Source organism: Eleutherodactylus coqui, chromosome 7 (assembly GCF_035609145.1).
Source record: "Eleutherodactylus coqui strain aEleCoq1 chromosome 7, aEleCoq1.hap1, whole genome shotgun sequence".
Taxonomy (NCBI): Eukaryota; Metazoa; Chordata; class Amphibia; order Anura; family Eleutherodactylidae; genus Eleutherodactylus; species Eleutherodactylus coqui.
The window spans coordinates 19495409-19519955 of NC_089843.1; the positions used below are offsets into that span (position 1 = coordinate 19495409).

At 45.3% G+C, this 24547-nt stretch overlaps 1 protein-coding gene across 1 annotated transcript in view; it reads left to right on the forward strand.

Moving 5' to 3' along the window:
- The window catches only part of LOC136572373 (disintegrin and metalloproteinase domain-containing protein 33-like), a 72179-nt gene that overhangs the window by 8650 nt on the left and 38982 nt on the right, over nucleotides 1–24547 (forward strand). The window contains exon 2 of the mRNA XM_066572892.1: nucleotides 4952–5031. Within this exon, the coding sequence (XP_066428989.1) occupies nucleotides 4952–5031 (80 nt within the window). The remainder of the gene's footprint in view (nucleotides 1–4951; nucleotides 5032–24547) is intronic.

The window sequence follows — 24547 nt, forward strand, 5'->3', positions numbered from 1 at the left end:
GCGGGGCAGTCAGGGATGTGGTACAGGGCAGTCAGGGGTGTGGTGCGGGGCAATCAGGGATGTGGCGCGGGGCAGTCAGGGATGTGGCGCAGGGCAGTCAGGGATGTGGCGCAGGGCAGTCAGGGATGTGGCGCTGGGCAGTCAGGGATGTGGCGCTGGGCAGTCAGGGATGTGGCGCAGGGCAGTCAGGGATGTGGTGCAGGGCAGTCAGGGATGTGGCGCAGGGCAGTCAGGGATGTGGCGCAGGGCAGTCAGGGATGTGGCGCAGGGCAGTCAGGGATGTGGTGCAGGGCAGTCACGATGTGGCGCAGGGCAGTCAGGGATGTGGCGCTGGGCAGTCAGGGATGTGGCGCAGGGCAGTCAGGGATGTGGTGCAGGGCAGTCAGGGTGTTCGTACAGGGCAGTCAGGGATGTGGCGCGGGGCAGTCAGGGATGTGGCGCGGGGCAGTCAGGGATGTGGCGCGGGGCAGTCAGGGATGTGGCGCAAGGCAGTCAGGGATGTGGCGCAGGGCAGTCAGGGATGTGGCGCAGGGCAGTCAGGGATGTGGCGCAGGGCAGTCAGGGATGTGGCGCAGGGCAGTCAGAGATGTGGCGCAGGGCAGTCAAGGACGTAGTACAGGGCAGTCAGGGACGTAGTACAGGGCAGTCAGGGATGTGGTGCAGGGCAGTCACGATGTGGTGCAGGGCAGTCAGGGATGTGGTGCAGGGCAGTCAGGGATGTGGTGCAGGGCAGTCAGGGATGTGGTGCAGGGCATAGAAGACCGCTTTCTGTCAAAACATTGGTAGATTTTCAGCAGTAAATCTTCCGCAGTGTATCCAAATCCTGTGCATGGGTTGACATTTACAGGATCCATTTTTGACTCCCCACTAGGGGGAGCCCACTGAATAATGCCCAGACATTGCCCTTAAAAATAACGCCATATGCAGTTGGCTCTGGAGCTCCTCCTAATTGTGGCTGCAGGTAACCCATCACTTTATTATGTATTATGAAGTCTATGCAGAGGATTTGGCGCTGTGCATCAGAAAAACAGAAGTACAACCACCATAAAGTTATAAAGCACCATATAGTTCATATGGAAGACTCATCACCTCTCAACACTATGTTGTTTATGACCCAACACCTCCCCTGGGGCTCCAGTACTGATGCTCTATCCTTACAATAGGTCATTGGCTCGTTTGGGCGAGCATCACAGCCTCTTCACCACATACAAGGCACAGCGCTGTACGTTTCGTAGTGGCTGTACCTAGAATAGCAGCTCAAGCCCATTCACTATGGCTGCCCCTTCCTCTGTGCCTCAAGCACCAAGCCTCTAACAATACGTTGATTATCTGCAGCACAGCAGGTGCCATGCGATCGCGGGTCACGCCGGATGGCATCGGGTAACGATTAAGTCTGAACTCTTCACTGATCAGTCAGTATGTGACTGCGGGGACTTGTGTGGATATTATATACACCCCTCCACCGACAATGCCGAGGCACGAGGCACATAGAACCTCAGCTCTGTCGTAGGCTCGTCCTCATGGTTGCACACAAACCTGTCACCACACTTGTTGTGTTTGTGACACTTCCTGTCAGTAACCTGAATGATGGGTGTGACGGTTCCTGCTTGGTCACCGAAACCTTCGGTTTACCCACCAGATGTGGATTTTATTCATTAACCCCCAAATCTTGGCTAGATTTAGTCACCTGCAGTTGATGAACCCCTGGGGTGCTGGGGAGGCTCTATGGCAGGGCTGGGTACTCATATAAGGCCCTTTATCTACTGTGCCAGGGCAAAGAGGCATCAAGAACCCCGACTAACATAGGGAGACACTAGTTGCCACAGGCTGCTAGCCGCGTTAGATGATCGGGGCCCGGGTGACATCAGCACTTCAGCCCACATTACGCTGACACCGGAGACAGCACTTCTATGCTTGTATATGGATTGATTGGTCGGCTGAAGGTCCGTTTTCCAAGCTGACCAATCAGCCGGATTGGGTGTGTATTTATGCTGGCCCCTCCTCTCAGAGGGTTCAGGTTATTCATTTGTTTGGAGGAGTTTCTGGTCTTGTCGGCATTTTTCAGCGGTTTATATCTCTTTATCTGGGGCTTTCTTATATCTTTATACCCTGCTCTGCTGTGACACCTTTTGTGAGTTCCATCTATTTATTGTCACCATCTAGGGATAGACAGGGTTGCCCCAGGTTCCAGCCATGCGGTCGCCCTTATCAGGGCGGTTATACCACTTGTAGTCAGGGTCCATCAGTAGCATTTAGGGTCAGTTTCTTCTTTTGTGTTTCTTATAACCATTTTTGCATTATCCACATTTGTACTGAGTGTATATCCGTTCCTTAGGGACACAAATATGGGTCGGACATAACACCATGTTGTAAGTGGTACATGGTACAGATTTTGCATTAGGTCCCAGGAGCCAAGATGCCAGTCTCCTCCTATCCAAGCAGTGATAAGTCAGAACAGCCATCCACTGAGCCAATAGAGAGACTGCTGTAGTTTGGGACACATTGCTGTGTCAGGGTGGGCACTGTAGGTGCCAACGCAAAAGTGGAGAGTGACCAGCAGACAGAGAGTGACTGCTGCCCTGAGACCTGTTGGGAGGTCTTGCTGTAGCAGTTCTAGAGGGACAGTATCAAGTCCAATGGGCTAGTGAGAGAGTATTACCCTGCTCCTGTGTATAGTGAGTGTTGCACTATACGCACCTGTGTCCATGCATCACTGTTATTAATCCTGGTGCTATATGAGACGGCACCTATCACGGCTCACCGGCAGTGACAAATCGGGACTGAGGTGATATCGCGGCATCAGCCTATGTGATCCGTGTGTTGTTTACCAACCTTTAGTCCTGTTTCCAACTAGGAAACGTCAAGGTCAATCCAGGTTCCCGGTGTGTGGTTGCCCTCATCAGGGTGGGTGCTCAACTTTTAGGTAAGGTCTGCAACCACTGGCAGATTGGGTCAGATTTCCCTGTTCCCCACTTTTCAGTTTTGTTAATATGTTGTGATCTCCGTGCTAGCATATTGTCTGCATATCCATCCTTTCTGGCCAAATTATTATGTCCAATGTGGAAGGGGTGTTTTGTGTCTGCTTGGACCTAAAAGTACCCCTGATTTATCAATAACTTGGACTGGGACACTGCTTTCCAATCGCTGAGCCAGGGACCATATTGTAGTGTATGCAGAGTATTATATGATGTGACTGTTGTACTTTCACAGCCTTGGGAAGTTAGGCAGCGACCTCAAGGACCCATGATGGCACGGGGCAGATTTATACATAGTGAATGGTGCAAGCCAAGCAGGGCAAGTAGAGGTCTCCAGAGACCCTCAGTAGCACTGCAGTTTGGGCAAAAGCTGACAGTCGCTTTGTCACAATCCAACTGTGGTGGTCTTTTTGGAGTACTTTGTGGCCCCCGTCTCCAGTACAGAGATGGCTCCAAAGTGGTGATGCTACTAGTTTATTCTGCAACCATCAAGTGTACTGCTCCACTGTAAAGAGAATAAAGACTATCTGATGTACTTCAAAAGTTCTGACCATCCCATAGGCGAGCCTCCACAAATCTGCTGATGAAGTTAATAAAGCTGTCATCACCGGATGTTGAGCGGTTCCTCTCTGAATCTACACCCTAAACAAGAAACAGCTGCATCCTACCCAGCACCTGTCAATCATGGCTGCAGGCACATGAGATTCTGCTTTCATTGTTTTTCCTCTTCTGCTGCACATCTACAACTGAGCAACCCCAAAGTGTAGAGCCTCAACTGAGCAACCCCAAAGTGTAGAGCCTCAACTGAGCAACCCCAAAGTGTGGAGCCTCAACTGAGCAACCCCAAAGTGTAGAGCCTCAACTGAGCAACCCCAAAGTGTGGAGCCTCAACTGAGCAACCCCAAAGTGTGGAGCCTCAACTGAGCAACCCCAAAGTGTGGAGCCTCAACTGAGCAACCCCAAAGTGTGGAGCCTCAACTGAGCAACCCCAAAGTGTGGAGCCTCAACTGAGCAACCCCAAAGTGTGGAGCCTCAACTGAGCAACCCCAAAGTGTGGAGCCTCAACTGAGCAACCCCAAAGTGTGGAGCCTCAACTGAGCAACCCCAAAGTGTGGAGCCTCAACTGAGCAACCCCAAAGTGTGGAGCCTCAACTGAGCAACCCCAAAGTGTGGAGCCTCAACTGAGCAACCCCAAAGTGTGGAGCCTCAACTGAGCAACCCCAAAGTGTGGAGCCTCAACTGAGCAACCCCAAAGTGTGGAGCCTCAACTGAGCAACCCCAAAGTGTGGAGCCTCAACTGAGCAACCCCAAAGTGTGGAGCCTCAACTGAGCAACCCCAAAGTGTGGAGCCTCAACTGAGCAACCCCAAAGTGTGGAGCCTCAACTGAGCAACCCCAAAGTGTAGAGCCTCAACTGAGCAACCCCAAAGTGTAGAGACTCAACTGAGCAACCCCATAGTGTAGAGCCGCAGCTGAGCAACCCCCAAGTGTAGAGCCTCAACTGAGCAACCCCAAGTGTAGAGCCTAAACTGAGCAACCCCAAGTGTAGAAACCCAACTCTGCTGCTCCTAACATAGAACTATTTAACGCCCATCTACTGTAAAGCAGAGCTCCTACCTGGTGCAGCAAAAGTCACACTGCAGAAACCTCCCTCACCTGGGACCTGTTATATGTGTGGGGCTTTCTGGGCGCTTGGACAGTCCTACCCTGAGGAGCACCATTCCAAAGAAAGGTCCATACCTGGTATAAATTCCCAGTGATCTCTGGTCACCAGTATACAGAGTATATAATGTACATTGCCTGCGTTATGTGATATGTATCCGTAGAGGTATTCTCACTAGTTACATACAGTGGCGCTAGTATATGATTTGGTGCCGACAGTTGTAGGATCAAGGCTAGAATATTAGTTACTGTGTAACTTTATGGCAGTGTCCTCGGCTAAAATTAACCCTTTATTATTCTGTATTCCTTTGTCAGGGGAGACACAGGGCGAGGCAGTGACCGTGCAATGGCTGCTGAATGGACGGACGCGGAGGTCACTGAATGCATGGAACAAGGTAACTGTGGTAATGAGGACACGGTGCAGGGAGGGGAGAAGGATACAGGTGCAAGAGTCTGAAGTCACAGGATATAGGGAGGCAGGGCACAAGTGCAAGGATGCAGGGAGGAAGCTGAGGATCAGGATGCAGGGAGGAAGCTGAGGATCAGGATGCAGGGAGGAAGCTGAGGATCAGGATGCAGGGAGAAAGCTGAGGATCAGGATGCAGGGAGGAAGCTGAGGATCAGGATGCAGGGAGGGAGCTGAGGATCGGGATGCAGGGAGGGAGCTGAGGATCGGGATGCAGGGAGGGAGCTGAGGATCGGGATGCAGGGAGGGAGCTGAGGATCGGGATGCAGGGAGGGAGCTGAGGATCGGGATGCAGGGAGGGAGCTGAGGATCGGGATGCAGGGAGGGAGCTGAGGATCGGGATGCAGGGAGGGAGCTGAGGATCGGGATGCAGGGAGGGAGCTGAGGATCGGGATGCAGGGAGGGAGCTGAGGATCGGGATGCAGGGAGGGAGCTGAGGATCGGGATGCAGGGAGGGAGCTGAGGATCGGGATGCAGGGGGGAAGCTGAGGATCGGGATGCAGGGAGGAAGCTGAGGATCGGGATGCAGGGAGGAAGCTGAGGATCGGGATGCAGGGAGGAAGCTGAGGATCGGGATGCAGGGAGGAAGCTGAGGATCGGGATGCAGGGAGGAAGCTGAGGATCGGGATGCAGGGAGGAAGCTGAGGATCGGGATGCAGGGCGGAGACTGAGGACAAAAGGTGCAGAAGTCTTGAGGACACAGTGTGCAGGGAGGAGGCAAAGAGCAGGGAACAGGGAGAAGGCTGAGAGAAAAGACACAGGAGCTGGGGAGAGGACCGAAGATACTGGGTGCAGGAGTCTCAGGACACAGGGTAAAGGCTGAGGATGAGATGCTGGAGACTAAGGACATTAGGTGCAGGAGAATGAAGACACAGGGTGCAGGAAGGAGACTAATACAATACAGAGAGGAGGCTACAATAACAGCACACAGTGACTGAGAACATAGATGCAGGAGGCTTAGGACAAGGAAGCTGGGAGATTACAGAGGACAAGAATGCAGGGAGAATACTGAGAATACAGAATGCAGGGAGAGACTGGTGATACAGGTGCAGGAGGCTGAGAACCAGGATGCAAAGAGGACAGGGAGGAGACTGAGGATACAGGTGCAGGATGCTGGGAGGAGGCTGAGGACACAAGTGCAAGAGGCTGAGGACCAGGATGCAGGTGGAATACAGAATGCAGAGAGAGACTGAGGGTATAGGTGCAGGAGGAGGAAAACCAGGATGCAAGGAAGACCCTGAGGATGCAGGGAGGAGACAGAGGACAATGGTGCAGTGAGGGGACTGAGGATACAGGTGCAGAGAGGAGACTGAGGATACAGGTCCAGGAGGCTGAGAAATGGGATGCAAGAAGCACATGGAGGATGCACGGAGGAGACTGAGGATACAGGTTCAGGGAGGTTAGGTTACAGGTGCAAGAGACTGAGACCCAGGATGCAAGGAGGACCCTCAGGGTGCAGGGAGGATACTGGGGATACAGGTGCAGGAGGATGAGGACACCGGATGTCACAAGTAAAAGAGGAACCTTTTGTTTATTGTACATTGTGTGTTGACTCTATTGTTATGTTGTGGTTTTACTTCTGTAAGCGATTAGGGAAGCGGCCTCACCACATCTAGGGAACTGCGTACAATATGTGATGTAACCCTTTGTATCCTGCTATGGTATGGGGCTATACATAATATGGTGGTACAGGCTCTAAGCTGAGGCATTCTGGGATGTCTGCTGTTTGTCGCTATCTGTGCAGAGGGGTCATCCTGGCGGTGTGGTGGTCATTATGTCTTATAAGACACAGGTGTTGGGTCATATTGGGGCTTGTATGGAGAGATCCTCATATTCCGCTGCATCTTCTAAGTTCCACCACAGACAAGCCAAACAGACTGTAGTGAGATGTAGCAGTGCCCAGACAGTAGAGGCATAGTGCACGGTCCACGCCTGGCCGGGGTACAGCTGCTGGCCACCATCCTCTTGGTGAATCATTCAGTTTGCACATTCTGCAGTTTTCAGGTCCTCCTCTATGTCGGAGCCTCAGTGTGCGGCTGTTTATGAAGACACTGTAGATCCTCGGACGCCGTCCAAATAACACAAATCTTGAGAGGCGAGCTGAGATTTTTATTGCAGGCATCCCAGGAGTCTGGAACATGAAGAAACATCAGGCACTCCCATCGTTATATAAGAGACAGACGGGGACTGCAGCTCACTGGCGGTCCGCCAGCCACAGGGAGTCCAGGGGGCTGAAGGGTTAACAACATTGTACTTTGCACAAGTCCCATGTTGACGTTGCGAGCCCTGGCCGCGGGGTCTGTGACGTCATCGGGAGGGAAAAGGTTTAAAACTAAATAAAAACATATCTGAGGAGGATTTTTGGAAGGTGACGTCTCGCTGAGGTCCTGGCCGCGCCTGTTCATACACCAGAATTTCACTCCTTTTGTTGGGTCTTCAGACTTCTCGGCGACATCTTTGTGATTCCTGTGGTTGTCTTCACCCATCTTGCAGCTGTTTGTTCTCTTCTCCCGTTACTTCTTCCCTTACTCCTGAGTTGGGTCTTCACATAATAACGGTTAAGCTAAAAAACCATTTGTCTTCCTTGCCGCCCACGGTCTTCTCAGAAGCTTCACCGATACGAGGTTGGAAGCAATGCTTCCTCTAAGCCTTTGTAGCCCTACTGACCCAACCTATAGCAGAAAAGTGTCTTTTTGACAGGTGTATAGAATAGTTAACTAGATTGCACTATTCCATAGAGAAGCATCAAGTAAAAGCAGACATTTTTTTCCCCAATGGGGCCCTACAGACGAGGTATGCCTATACCAGCCTATTAATGTCTTCTCCGATAATTAGATGGTCTAGGCAAGTGAAGGGGGTTAATGTCAAAATCTCTGTTGGTCTATGACAGTGAAGGGGTTAATGTCAATATATCTGGTATATTTTGACAGTGAAAGGTCAAGGAAAGTGAAGGGATTGTTAGGATCCATGGTGGTTTAAGGCAGTGAAGGAGTTAATGTCTGCATCCCTGCCAGTCTGGGGCAGTGAAGAGATCAATTTCTGCATACAGAGTTCTCTAAGACAGTGAAAGGGTTAATGTCTGTATCTATAGATACCTTTACATAGGTCAATAGTTGCTCAAGTGAGCAATTTCCAGTGACTGTTGGTCCATGACAGGGCAGTAAACAAGAAGTTGCTCAGTTGTCGCTAGCTTATGGAAATGGAACGACTACTGAGAAGCTTCCTGCTCCGTGTTAACAGGAGTTGGTCAATCTATACGCAAAACCTGTTTGCAGGAGACCAGAAAGACCCCCGGTCCACTTTGCCTCCATTTACTTGAACAAGTATCGCAATAGTCGCCAGTATAGGTTTCAGGCATTTATGCATCCAACACTCATACAGTGTAAGGGTACCTTATGGTGGTCTAGGGAAGTGAAATGGGTTAATGTCAGGCTCTCTGGTGCACTAAGGCTGTGAAGGGGTTAATGTTAGAATCCCTAGTGGTCTCAGGCAATGAAGAGGTTAATGTCTGCATACCATGGATCTATGGCAGTGAGAAGGTTAAGGTCTATGGTGTCTTAGAGCAGTGAAGGTGTTAATGGCTACCTCTATGGTGGTCTAGGACAGTGAGTGGATGTTCATACAAAGCGGAAAAGCTACGAAGTTTCCGCAGCAGAACATCCTGCAGGATTTCTGCGTAAAAATCTGTAGCATCCATGTGGATTTCAAGCAGGAATCGGCTGTTTATCCACAGCTCCTCCTCACCTCAGAATACATGGCGCGGTCAGCGCCCCCGGCAGCCTCTGTTGAGGGCCAAGCTACTGGATGATTCCATTTTGGCATCACCTGCCCTGTGGATTTGCGCTCACTAGAGACCAATGGTGCAGATTTTCATGCAGTTTTTTTAAGCAGAAATGCTGCAGAATTTGCCACAGAATTTTCCGCAGCAGAAATTCAGCAGTATTTCCACCCTGTGAGAACGTACCCTGAAGGGGGTAATTTAGAGTCCTTTATGGTCTCAGACAATGAAGGGATTAGTGTTTGCATGCCTGCTGGTCTAGGGCAATGGGGAGGTTAATGTCTGCATCTCCAGTGGTCTAGGATAGTGAAGGAGTAAATTTTTTTGATCCCTGATGGTCTAAGCCAGTAGTTTATTTTAGGATCCCTGGTGGTCTAGAGCAGTGAAGAGGTTAGTGTAATGATTCCAGATGGTCTAAAGCAGTGATGGGGTTAGTCAGTACCCTTGGTTATCTAGGACAGTGGTTTATTTTAAGTCCCCTTGTGATCTTGGGCAGTGAGGAGGATGAAAAGCTCTCTGATTGAGCGCAGTGAATGAGTTAATATCTGGGGTCTGGTGGTTACTCACCTTCCAAGGCTCCAGTGCTGTCTTGGCAGTTGGAGGATGAACTCTGCTGATAATAGAGATGGCAGCAGGGAGAGGAAAGAGTTTGGAGCAGCTGCTGTACAACGATCAGGCAGAGTGTTCACGGAGCGCCCTGCCCCATCATTAAGACGGCTTAGAGAGTCTGCGGGCATCAGTGGTTTGGGGCTCAGGCTAATGCATCCAAAAATTTCCCTAAATAGCTGATCAGCTGCCGCTTACCTCTCAGGAGTCGCCACAGCGGACTCACAGGTACACTTGTATCACATTAATGGGCCGCAACAATAATGTGCAAGGATGGAGCCCATTCATGTCTCACAACCCAGGCAGTGTTCTGTGTCCCTCCCCCCTACCTGACCCCCCTTAAGAAACCCACCATATAATGGTATGGGTCGGAAAAGGTGCACAAAAATGCATATTATAGCTTCTTCCATTGCCTTCAGAGGGGTCAAAATGCCCAGAAAGAGGGGCAACTCGATCTGTGTTTTACATTCCCCCACCTAGTAAAACAGCCTCCTTCAGGTGCCCATCAAATGTATATAGTGGAGCTCAGAGGGTCCTGACCATCAGAATGTGTGGGGCAGGTCCTCAGGGACCACCAACAGGTCATGTTTTCAGGATCTCCTATAGTAAGACCCCCTGTGGCAATGTCTGAGGCACCGACCATTATTACATCACCTGTGCAACACTGAGGAAATCCTGCAAACATGACCTGTTGGGGGTCCCTGAGGACTGGAGTTGGGGAACCCTGGTGTGGGGACTAGATATAGATTAGTAGTTGTGGCTGCATGTACATAGCCGACCGGACGTTCCATTTGCTGTACAATAGACTGCCTCTCCAGGCCGCACAGACTTGTTTTATGTCCCTCCCAGTCAGGCAGCAGGAGGAGAAGCTACAGGGGGTGCAGAAGACTGTAAGGGTGGCTTCACACCAGACCACTATCGTCTGACCAGTCGCTAAATAGTTGAAAAGCGTACGAACGACTGATGGTTGTGGGCTTTACGCAGAGCGATTCTTCACTTGTTGCTCAGTTTTGTAATAGTTGAACACATCTGAGTATTTACATACGGCTTTTTTGAGCACTTTTATTTTATTTTTTGTGGGAGGCAAAATGAACAAAAAAATCATTTCAGCCCCGTTTTTTTTTTTGCTCTTTTTGTTTTACAGCGTTTGACTTGCAAGATGCAAAATTGTGTTCCATTGAATGTACAGGTCGTTATGGATGCGACAATACCAAACGTGTTTGATAATACACTGCAGTCTGTACTGCAGTGTATTATTGCTATTATTAGTGATCATAGGTGTTGGCAGACCGGGATGATGGCGACTCATCGGCTCTCCGCGAATACATAGCAGAGGACTGATGATGTCACAGAGGGAGCGCCCTTCCTCTGCAAACCCTTAACATTCTCTTCACCGGGTTGGTGGCCATGTCTACATGGAATAATTGTCGCATACATTTGCTCTATTGAGCGACTATTTGGCGGATGGTTGTAGAGCCGCCTCACTGTGTGTGCGGGGGAGCTGTAAAGTCCAGACACATCTCTGGCCGCAGATATAAATAACGGAAGACGTCAGAGCAGACGTAAAAGGCACTAATGCTGATCATTACTGACCGGGAGGCCGTGCGGAGGTGGAGGGGTCTGTGCGGAGGTGGAGGGGTCTGTGCGGAGGTGGAGGGGTCCGTGCGGAGGTGGGAGGGTCCGTGCATCGCCCCTCTACAGGAAGAGCTGCGTCTGCTCTGCCTCATACTATAATTGCGTTATCTTCTCGCCGTCTCCACGTGTTTTTCTCTCCAGTGTTTATGATTCGCCTCCTCTGGGTATTTAGTACGTGAGGCGTTGTCTCTGGCTGGACGTTTGTGTCCTCCAGCGCCGGGTGCCTGGGAGATAATTGGCTGCAGATCCGTGGCGATTTCTATACACAGGCTGGCGCAAATTTGGCACTTCGATAGCCTTAGAGTAGAATTCAGCTGCCCACAATTCGCCGCCGTGTCGCGAGTGTCAGAGCGCCTAAGACAGATCAGCTTCCTGTGTCGTATGCGCTGCGCTTTAGAAATCCCCGCCATTGTCCCCGGTGTCACACCTGCAGGTCGATTCATCAGGTTCCCCCCTCGCTGCTCACCTAGATAAACAGAGCGTGCTGCGCGGGGCGGCTGGGAGCGCGCTGTTATTGTAGGGCTTGGCATGCGGCGAACTTTATTCCAAACATGGCCGCTCCACTGGAAATATATCTCTGACCCCCTGCTGATACGATATTACACACCCCAACGTTAACGCTTCCCTGAGCCGGACAATACACAGCCAGCAAACTCCTGCAAACCTGGACTCTGTATAGGACACACACACTTGGGGGAGGGGAGGGGGGTGTCACGGGAGAAGGACATGCCAACACTTGGCGAGTTGGGGGACATAGGAGGACACGTCGACTCTTGTGGGGGGGGGGGGAGCAGGAGAAGGACATATCGACACTTGGGGTGAGGGGGTGGGAGGAAACTGGAGAAGGACAAGTTGAAACTTGGGGTGGGACACGGGAGACTTATACATCAACACTTGGGGGTGGGGGGGCACTGGAGAAAGACACGTCAACATTTTAAGGACATGCCAACACTTTGGGAGTGGGGACACATGGGAGAAGGACATCTCAACACTTGGAGGAGACATGGGAGAAGGACATGCCAACATAATAAGGATGCACCAACACTTGGGAGGGACACGTCAACACTTGGGGGGGGGGGGGGGGACACGGGATAAGGCCACGTCGACATGGTAATGACACATTGGCACTTGGGGGAGAAGATGAGCAGTCTACAAACAGCTCCCCATATCTCAGCTTCCTGCAAGGAGTCACGAGGGCAGTGGATCGGAGGGGGTCACAGCTGGAGGTTCAGGCTCTGATTGATGCTTAGGTAATTCCGGCTAACGCACATCTGCTCGCCCTTGGCCGTGACTTCCGCTCCTCTGTGCCTCCTCCATCTGCTGGGCCTCCTGTCAGTGACTGCAGCACATGAAATCAGATCTCCAGCACTTCCTCAGGTTGGATGGAAATCATTATGTCCTAATTTGGGGAAGTGCTTGAGGGGCGGCCGTGTCACCGGGTTCTCACGGTCGGCTGTGGGACTGCAGTGGAAATGTATGGCTGGCTACAGCTAAGAACGGACGGCAGTGACCGACTGATCCCGGCTTCACCAGGAGATCCCCTCTAACTGGCTCATTAGGAGTTTGTGAATATGCGCAGATATTATTTGCCGCGGTTACGTGAACGCCTGGACTCCCCATTAGCTGGGCCACGTTTCTGCGGGGGAAGGGGCTGCCTCATTCTAGTGGCGGGTGTATGTCCGACTCTCCTCCTCGGGGAACCTCAGCTGGTTGCAGTCCTGAAGACCCATGAAGAAAGTGATCCGGGGCTTCAAAGCGTCGGTCCTGTATTCTGCAAATGACACTAAAGGCCATTTACATCTACATCATAAATTACGAGTTTACACGATCCAGAGGCTCAATTACAGCAAATGTGGAGGATATCCCAGAGGATACCATACAGATCCTGTATACCCCCATGCCAGTCTGTATCCCATCTTGTATCCAAGCTAGAGGCAGTACAACAGGGTACTAGAGCCTCCATGCCCACCCATATCACATCTTGTATCCAAGCTAGAGGCAGTACAACAGGGTACTAGAGCCTCCATGCCCCCCATATCACATCTTGTATCCAAGCCAGAGGTGGTACAACAGGATACTAGAGCCTCAATGTCCCCCTGTATCACATCTTGTATCCAAGCTACAGGCGGTACAACAGGGCACTAGAGCCTCCATGCCCGCCAGTATCACATCTTGTATCCAAGCTAGAGGTGGTACAACAGGGTAGTAGAGCCTCCATGCCCATCTATATCACATCTTGTATCCAAGCTAGAGGCGATACAACAGGGTACTAGAGCCTCCATGCCTGCCTGTATCACATCTTGTATCCAAGCTAAAGGCGGTACAACAGGGCACTAGAGCCCCCATGCCTGCCAGTATCACATTTTGTATCCAAGCTAGAGGCAGTACAACAGGGTACTAGAGCCTCCATGCCCACCTGTATCACATCTTGTATCCAAGCTAGAGGCGGTACAACAGGGTATTAGAGCCTCTATGCCCACGTGTATCACATCTTGTATCCAAGCTAGAGGCGGTACAACAGGGTACTAGAGCCTCCATGCCCCCCGTATCACATCTTCTATCCAAGCTAGAGGCGGCTCAATAGGGTACTAGAGCCTCCATGCCGCCCGTATCACATCTTGTATCCTAGCTAGAGGCGGTACAACAGGGTACTAGAGCCTCCATGCCCCTCGTATCACATCTTGTATCCAAGCTAGAGGCGGTACAACAGGGTACTAGAGCCTCCATGCCGGCCCGTATCATATCTTGTATCCAAGCTAGAGGTGGTACAACAGGGTGCTAGAGCCTCCATGCCCCATGACAATGAGTGTGTGTAATATATATATATATTCTCCTTCTAGGGGTGATGTTACTGACTATGAGTGTAGTAAGCAGTCAGCGGTCCGGGGGTCTTGGTGTCCAGTATATCCAAGCACTGATGCGTGTCGGGCCTCCATCCGCAGAGGTTCTGCTACTTTCTAATTGACTTTGTGTTCAGTTCTTTACAAGAATTCTGCTTGCTGTCAGTGAATGTTGGGAATGTCACACAAAGGATTTTTCCATCTGAATTTCGGACTGAAAAAAAAAATTGCACCAAAATCAGACGAACGGTCGAAGGAAACCAATCGCAGCGTTCCCCAATGTGCTGCGATTTTCAATCTAAAATTGACAATTTAAGTCTAGGTTTGTGATATAAAAAAGCAGATTACACAAAAACCACCATTGTAATCATAAAATACCAGATGTGCGGAAAACCTAATGCAAGCATTCGGCCCGCCATGCGTATTAATACAAAGGCATGTAAAGAAAAGTCTGATGCCGAAAAATCACAGAAATCACACGAAAATCCCAGGAATATAAGCATTCTGATTCGTCAGGACCAAAGAGAGAACATGGCTTGTGTGTATAAAGCCTTAAAGGGGTCGTCTGTTTCAGCGTTGGCCACGCACTCACCGGGAGCACTTATGCCCCATCGTACTCCCAGTGTTTGTTATGAAGATAGTCACATGAAGTCACCTGACCGCTGCAGCCAATCAGAGGCTGTAGCATCGCTGCCAGGTCTCCTGCCATCAGCACTCACATCCTGGGCACCGTGATGCCAGGTTTATTCACACTGACACATTGTAACAAGCCTGCCAGCTGTGGGCACAGGGGGAGTCAGGATGAGCTTTGGGGGAAGATCTTAAAGGTTTCCAAGGTTATTGGGGGGGATTCAGTGCAGGAAAAAAATAACCAAAAGTACTCGCCCTCCGCTGCCGCGATGCTTGAATTCCGCACTAATTAAAATCTGCGCCTTTACTTCCAAACCAAAAGGTTACATTTTGCAGCGGAAAAGCTTTCTGCTACGGAATTAAAGGGCGAATCACGCAAATGTTGGGGATTTCTAACAGACAAGAGAAGGAATCCCCAATTAAAGTCTGAGTGGAAAAAAAAAACAAAAAAGGAAAACGTTTCGCATCCTGCCGTGAAGCGCAACAAAATCTGCAGTAATTGATGAAATCCGCATCAGCGCTGCGTCCTGCGGACGGTTCCATCGTGTAAAGGGTCCCTCAAAGAGGGTTTTTGGTTTAAGGGCAATTTACACTTAATCATTTTTAGAAATGTAAAGTTGTAAAACTTTAGTAAACTTTGGGTTCCATTCAGTTCCTCGCCATTTTCAAGGCATTAGTTTGCTGTCAGTGAATGGAGACACTGCTGTTTGTAAACCTCCATTGCTGGTCCTGTCCTCAGCTGAGGGTTTGTTACAGTTGTAGGCAGAGGCGTAACTTGAAGCTTCTGGGCCCTAATGCAAAAGCTGTAACAGGGCCCCCAGCTATAATGCTTTATTCATACTACCCCGTTTCCCTGAAAATAAGACATACCCTGAAAATAAGACATAACATGATTTTCCAGAATTTTTGAGGATGCTTGAAATATAAGCCCTACTTCAAAATTAAGCCCTGCTAACAGTTAATTAAAAAAGTCAATTTTAATAGTGTCCAGGCAGCTATACATGTAAAAAAGTTAAACCTTTTTGAACAAAAAATAATATAAGACACTGTCTTATTTTCAGGGAAACACGGTATATGGAGAAGTTAGGCCTTATGGGCCCCCTAAGGCTTCTGGGCCCGGGTGCAACCGCATCCCCTGCATCCCCTATAGTTACGCCCATGGTTGTAGGCAATGCTCTGTGAGCTCCACAGGCCAGCAGCGGCTGCACTCCTCTCCCTGCCAGTGTTACAATGTATCAGTCTGCAGTGGATACAATGGAGGCTGCATGTATCCGCTTCTCAGCTGATTGCAGCACTAGATCTGAAGAGGAAACCATGAGATTCTTAGTCATTGACCACAAACAGAGAGCTTGGAACTGGTGACAAAGCTTATTAGAAAGTTGTAGAAGTTTTTGTTTAAATTACGATTTTAAAGGGTTTTCTGGGACATTAAAAAAATTATAAACCGTTAAAAGGAAGAGAAATCGAATACTCAGCTGCAATCCCAGCAGCTTCCCGTCCAGCGCTGCAGCCCCGCTGCCCGAACCCAAAAGAAGCGGCAGGTGGTCACATGGCGTTCATTGTGTATGTGACCGGTCAGCCACTCACAGGCTTCAGTAGCCATAGAAGAATCACAGCTGAAGCCTATGACTGGCCAAGAGGTAGGGGGCACAATGAACGACACATGGCTGTCCGCCACGCTGGACCAGGAGCCACCAGGGCAGGAGAGTATTCTATTTCTCTTCATTGTAACCCTTTATCATTTTTTTGAATATCCCCGAAAACCCATTTAAATAAGTTTTAGGTACTGAATGTCTGATCTGAGGTCCAACCATTATGATCCTCAGTGAACCCAAGACCTGCGTACCTTGAATGCCCCATGTGAATGGAGGGGCAGTGCACATACAGGACAACCATTCACTTCTATGAGATGTAAGGAGATCGATGCACTCGGCAATCGTCTTCCATCCCATAAAAGTGAATGGAGCAATCATCATGTATGTGCACTGCCACCACATTCACATGGGGCATTCAGGGTGCCCAGATCTCAAGGGCACTGAAGGTCCCAATAGTAGGAGCCTCAGCTATCATACACTTATCCCCTATCCTGTGGAGGAGGTGACGGTGGGAGATGAGTTGCATATGTTTCTGCCCCCCTACCCTCACCTGGTTCTTATAGCAGGAAACATACAGAAAATCTTTCAAGTCTGCATTAAGTTATTGTATAGTTTGTCTCTATTTCCCAATGAAGCTCTAATAGAATGCATATGGTGGAGGGACACATTTAGAGAAAGACCCCCTTGGTGCTCATACCACCACATACAGGAAGGAGCCCTGACACTTCTTCCCCCCCCTGCAGGCTCAGGTTGCCCCCCACCACCTCCTCTTTCATTTTTTTCCCATGGAAAGTGGGAATCCTATAAAGAATGAGACCCTGTGGCTTCTGGCAGCGGCAGGTATAGGATGTACCCCATGGATAGTCTCTTATGAGGAAAACAGCTCTTAGAAACATCAACCTTCTCACTGGGATTGATGATCGCTTGATGACTCGATATATAGAGAAGAGGTATCAGCCGCGCGAATCTGTTCTTAGAAAATTCATAAAATCTAATTTCCTGTAATCACTCCTCCGAATTTTGTGTCTGCTGCCAGATTACCCATATCCCACTCAAACCCCATCCTGTGATAGCTATCAATGCTGACACCTTTCCTGACCGCAGGCTACTTCTCCTCCGATTCTCAGTAATACATGTTACTCTGCACCTGTACTGAATAGAAGAGCAGTGAGGTTACCTCATTACCAGAAATACAATATTTATAACACTTCCTCCTCTGCACAAGAATATAACTACTATAATACTGGCCTCTATGTACAGAAATATAACTACTACTACTGTAATACTGCCTCCTATGTTCAAGAATATAACTACTATAATACTGCCCCTATGTACAAGAATATAACTACTATAATACTGCCCCCTATGTACAAGAATATAACTACTATAATACTGCCTCCTATGTACAAGAATATAACTACTATAATACTGCCCCCTATGTACAAGAATATAAATACTATAATACTGTACCTTATGTACAAGAATATAACTACTATAATACTGCCCCCTATGTACAAGAATATAACTACTATAATACTGCCCTCTATGTACAGAAATATAACTACTGTAATACTGCCCCCTATGTACAAGAATATAACTACTATAATACTGCTCCCTATGTACAGAAATATAACTACTGTAATACTGCCTCCTATGTACAAGAATAGAACTACTATAATACTGCCCCCTATGTACAAGAATATAATTACTATAATACTGCCCCCTATGTACAAGAATATAACAACTATAATACTGCCCCCTATGTACAAGAATATAACTACTATAATACTGCCCCTATGTACAAGAATATAACTACTATAATACTGCTCCTATATACAAGAATATAACTACTATAATACTGCTCCCTATGTACAAGAATATAACTACTATAATACTGCCCCCTATGTACAAGAATATAACTACTATAATACTGCCCCTATGTACAAGAATATAACTACTATAATACTGCCCCTATGTACAAGAATATAACTACTATAATACTGCCCCTATGTACAAGAATATAACTACTATAATACTGCCTCCTATGTACAAGAATATAGTTACTATAATACTGCCTCCTATGTACAAGAATATAACTACATAATACTGCCTCCTATGTACAAGAATATAACTACTATAATACTGCCCCCTATGTACAAGAATATAACTACTATAATACTGCCCCCTATGTACAAGAATATAACTACTATAATACTGACATCCTATGTACAAGAATATAACTACTATAATACTGCCTCCTATGTACAAGAATATAGTTACTATAATACTGCCTCCTATGTACAAGAATATAACTACATAATACTGCCTCCTATGTACAAGAATATAACTACTATAATACTGCTCTCTATGTACAGGAATATAACTACTATAATACTGCCCCCTATGTACAAGAATATAACTACTATAATACTGCTCTCTATGTACAAGAATATAACTACTATAATAATGCCCCTATGCACAAGAATATAACTACTATAATACTGCCCTCTATGTACAGAAATATAACTACTGTAATACTGCCTCCTATGTTCAAGAATATAACTACTATAATACTGCCCCTATGTACAAGAATATAACTACTATAATACTGCTCCCTATGTACAAGAATATAACTACTATAATACTGCCCCCTATGTACAAGAATATAATTACTATAATACTACCCCTATGTACAAAAATAGAACTACTATAATACTGCCCCCTATGTACATTAATATAACTACTATAATACTGCCCTCTATGTACAGAAATATAACTACTGTAATACTGCCTCCTATGTACAAGAATAGAACTACTATAATACTGCCCCCTATGTACAAGAATATAATTACTATAATACTGCCCCCTATGTACAAGAATATAACAACTATAATACTGCCCCCTATGTACAAGAATATAACTACTATAATACTGCCCCTTTGTACAAGAATATAACTACTATAATACTGCTCCTATATACAAGAATATAACTACTATAATACTGCCTCCTATGTACAAGAATATATTTACTATAATACTGCCTCCTATGTACAAGAATATACTACATAATACTGCCTCCTATGTACAAGAATATAACTACTATAATACTGCCCCCTATGTACAAGAATATAACTACTATAATACTGCTCCTATATACAAGAATATAACTACTATAATACTGCCTCCTATGTACAAGAATATAGTTACTATAATACTGCCTCCTATGTACAAGAATATAACTACATAATACTGCCTCCTATGTACAAGAATATAACTACTATAATACTGCCCCCTATGTACAAGAATATAACTACTATAATACTGCCCCCTATGTACAAGAATATAACTACTATAATACTGACATCCTATGTACAAGAATATAACTACTATAATACTGCCTCCTATGTACAAGAATATAGTTAATATAATACTGCCTCCTATGTACAAGAATATAACTACATAATACTGCCTCCTATGTACAAGAATATAACTACTATAATACTGCCCCTATGCACAAGAATATAACTACTATAATACTGCCTCCTATGTACAGAAATATAACTACTGTAATACTGCCTCCTATGTTCAAGAATATAACTACTATAATACTGCCCCTATGTACAAGAATATAACTACTATAATACTGCTCCCTATGTACAAGAATATAACTACTATAATACTGCCCCCTATGTACAAGAATATAATTACTATAATACTACCCCTATGTACAAAAATAGAACTACTATAATACTGCCCCCTATGTACATTAATATAACTACTATAATACTGCCCTCTATGTACAGAAATATAACTACTGTAATACTGCCTCCTATGTACAAGAATATAATTACTATAATACTGCCCCCTATGTACAAGAATATAACAACTATAATACTGCCCCCTATGTACAAGAATATAACTACTATAATACTGCCCCTTTGTACAAGAATATAACTACTATAATACTGCTCCTATATACAAGAATATAACTACTATAATACTGCCTCCTATGTACAAGAATATAGTTACTATAATACTGCCTCCTATGTACAAGAATATAACTACATAATACTGCCTCCTATGTACAAGAATATAACTACTATAATACTGCCCCCTATGTACAAGAATATAACTACTATAATACTGCCCCCTATGTACAAGAATATAACTACTATAATACTGCCCCCTATGTACAAGAATATAACTACTATAATACTGCTCCTATGTACAAGAATATAACTATTATAAGACGCCTCCTATGTACAAGAATATAACTACTATAATACTGCCCTCTATGTACATGAATATAACTACTATGATACTGCTCCCTATGTACAAGAATATAACTACTATAATACTGCTCCCTATGTTCAAGAATATAACTACTATAATACTGCTCCCTATGTACAAGAATAAAACTACTATAATACTGCCCTCTATGTACAAGAATATAACTACTGTAATACTGCCTCCTATGTACAAGAATATAACTACTATAATACTGCCCCATATGTACAAGAATATAACTACTATAATACTGCTCCCTATGTACAAGAATATAACTTCTATAATACTGCGTCCTATGTACAAGAATATAACTACTATAATACTGCCTCCTATGTACAAGAATATAGTTACTATAATACTGCCTCCTATGTACAAGAATATAACTACATCATACTGCCTCCTATGTACAAGAATATAACTACTATAATACTGCTCCTATGTACAAGAATATAACTACTATAATACTGCCCCCTATGTACAAGAATATAACTACTATAATACTGCCCCCTATGTACAAGAATATAACTACATAATACTGCCTCCTATGTACAAGAATATAACTGCTATAATACTGCCCCCTATGTACAAGAATATAACTACTATAATACTGCCCCCTATGTACAAGAATATAACTACTATAATACTGCCCCCTATGTACAAGAATATAACTACTATAATACTGCCCCCTATGTACAAGAATATAACTACTATAATACTGCCCTATGTACAAGAATATAACTACTATAATACTGCCCCCTATGTACAAGAATATAACTACTATAATACTGCCTCCTATGTACAAGAATATAACTGCTATAATACTGCCTCCTATGTACAAGAATATAACTGCTATAATACGGCCCCCTATGTACAAGAATATAACTACTATAATACTGCCCCCTATGTACAAGAATATAACTACTATAATACTGCCTCCTATGTACAAGAATATAACTACTATAATACCGCCTCCTATGTACAAGAATATAACTGCTATAATACGGCCCCCTATGTACAAGAATATAACTACTATAATACTGCCCCCTATGTACAAAAATATATCTACTATAATACTGCTCCCTATGTACAAGAATATAACTACTATAATACTGCTCCCTATGTACAAGAATATTACAACTATAATACTACCCCTATGTACAAGAATATAACCACTATAATACTGCTTCCTATGTACAAGAATATAACTACTATAATACTGCTCCCTATGTACAAGAATATAACTACTATAATACTGCCCCCTATGTACAAGAATATAACTACTATAATACTGCCCCCTATGTACAAGAATATAACTACTATAATACTACCCCCTATGTACAAGAATATAACTACTATAATACTGCTCCCTATGTACAAGAATATAACTATTATAATACTACCCCCTATGTACAAGAATATTACTACTATAATACTACCCCCTATGTACAAGAATATAACTACTATAATACTGCCCCCTATGTACAAGAATATAACTACTATAATACTGCCCCCTATGTACAAGAATATAACTACTATAATACTGCTCCCTATGTACAAGAATATAACTATTATAATACTACCCCCTATGTACAAGAATATTACTACTATAATACTACCCCCTATGTACAAGAATATAACTACTATAATACTGCTCCCTATGTACAAGAATATAACTACTATAATACTGCTCCTATGTACAAGAATATAACTACTATAATACTGCTCCCTATGTACAAGAATATAACTACTATAATACTGCTCCTATGTACAAGAATATAACTACTATAATACTGCCCCTATGTACAAGAATATAACTACTATAATACTGCCCACTATGTACAAGAATATAACTACTATAATACTGCCCCCTATGTACAAGAATATAACTACTATAATACTGCTCCCTATGTACAAGAATATAACTATTATAATACTGCCCCCCTTGTACAAGAATATAACTACTATAATGCTGCTCCCTATGTACAAGAATATAACTACTATAATGCTGCTCCCTATGTACCAGAATATAACTACTATAATACTGCCTCCTATGTACAAGAATATAACTACTATAATACTGCCCCTATGTACAAGAATATAACTACTATAATACTGCCCCCTATGTACAAGAATATAACTACTATAATACTGCCCCCTATGTACAAGAATATAACTACTATAATACTGCCCCCTATGTACAAGAATATAACTACTATAATACTGCTTCCTATGTACAAGAATATAACTACTATAATGCTGCCCCCTATGTACAAGAATATAACTACTATAATGCTGCCCCCTATGTACAAGAATATAACTACTATAATACTGCCCCCTATGTACAAGAATATAACTACTATAATGCTGCCTTCTATGTACAAGAATATAACTACTATAATACTGCCCCCCTATGTACAGGAATATAACTACTATAATACTGCCTCCTATGTACAAGAATATAACTACTATAATGCTGCCCCCTATGTACAAGAATATAACTACTATAATGCTGCCCCCTATGTACAAGAATATAACTACTATAATACTGCCCCCTATGTCCAAGAATATAACTACTATAATACTGCCTCCTATGTACAAGAATATAACTACTATAATACTGCCCCCCTATGTACAGGAATATAACTACTATAATACTACCTTCTATGTTCAAGAATATAACTACTATAATACTGCCCCCTATGTACAAGAATATAACTACTATAATACTGTCTCTTTTGATGGAAGTGTATAGTATATAATCCCTCCACCTCTATAGTAGTAATGTGGTGACATTATATGTAGACAGCAGGTGTTTAAGTCACCTTATTTAAGTGTCTTAGTCGTATTATTCTATACGTCGGGAGTCTCATGAGTGACGTTACGTTCCTGGTATCCTCCCAGCAGGGCACTCGGCTCTGGGAACATGTAGTGTGAAGGACATCATCTGAGATGTCTGCTCGCCTTATTTGGAGAAGTGATGTGACTTGTGTGCCGCGCCGCTCTACTAATAGCTTACAAATGCAACAAAAATTACAGCGATATGAGGAAAACCACTGGAAAAAGCCCAACATTGTTACAGGACGACTCAGAAAACAAGCTCCACCATTAACTCTTGACGGCACCAGAGTTGTCCCTTCTAGGGAGCGCACTGTGCAACTTCTAGGGAATACAGTCATATTCCTGGGTAGAAGTATTGTATTCTGTCCAGTAGATGATGTGTGAGAAGAAGCCTCCTTAGATGTCCTCAGGGACGATTGTGACGGGAAATCTACAAAGTGATGTTATAGAGAAGACTAGATGCATCAAGTCAACATTTATCCTCATCGCACCCTTCTATAGTTGCATCAAGTCAACATTTAGCCCCGTCACCTTAGTCAAACCAGGGCACAGCAAAGTCAGGAGTAACACTGGTCATATTGTCACCAGGGTTCACCCTAGACCCAATGGCTCTTATATATAGTCCCATATCACCTCCAAGAGCCCCATATCTGCCCTCTATGGCCTTGTATCCCTAAGATACACTATAGCCCCATTCAGGTCATAAGTCCTCATAAATGTAGCCTGGATCATGTAGGGTTAACTACCACATATAGCCTCACATCCCTTGTCTGACTCTGGAAACCTTATAGGATATGAAACAGTTCTGTGCTGGCATGAATCCCCATGACGATTGTATTAATCGCCCGGGCCGTCTGCGCCGTCTGACATTCCAGAGATATGAGAGGCTTTATTAATACGCGGCCTTTATCACTTGTAGAAGGTGGATCATCATGAGCAATCCAAAACGCGTGGGCGGTAGAGGATGCCTATAGGCCCCTACACTAATCTATAATGTCCTCACCATAAAGAGCAGCTCCTGTAAAACTAAAATAGAGACCCCGGTAAATCTAAGTCCTTGAGTTGTCTCTTCTGTCTGGGCGGCCACCACTACAACCCCGTAAAGGCTTCCATCCAGATGGCTGAGATTCCTGAATTTTTTTGGGGGGTGGGGTGGGAATTCTGACTTTACACTATTATACACTTTGTAGACAACCAGAGGTTAAATCTGAGGACCTTCTACCCCAACCAGTATTC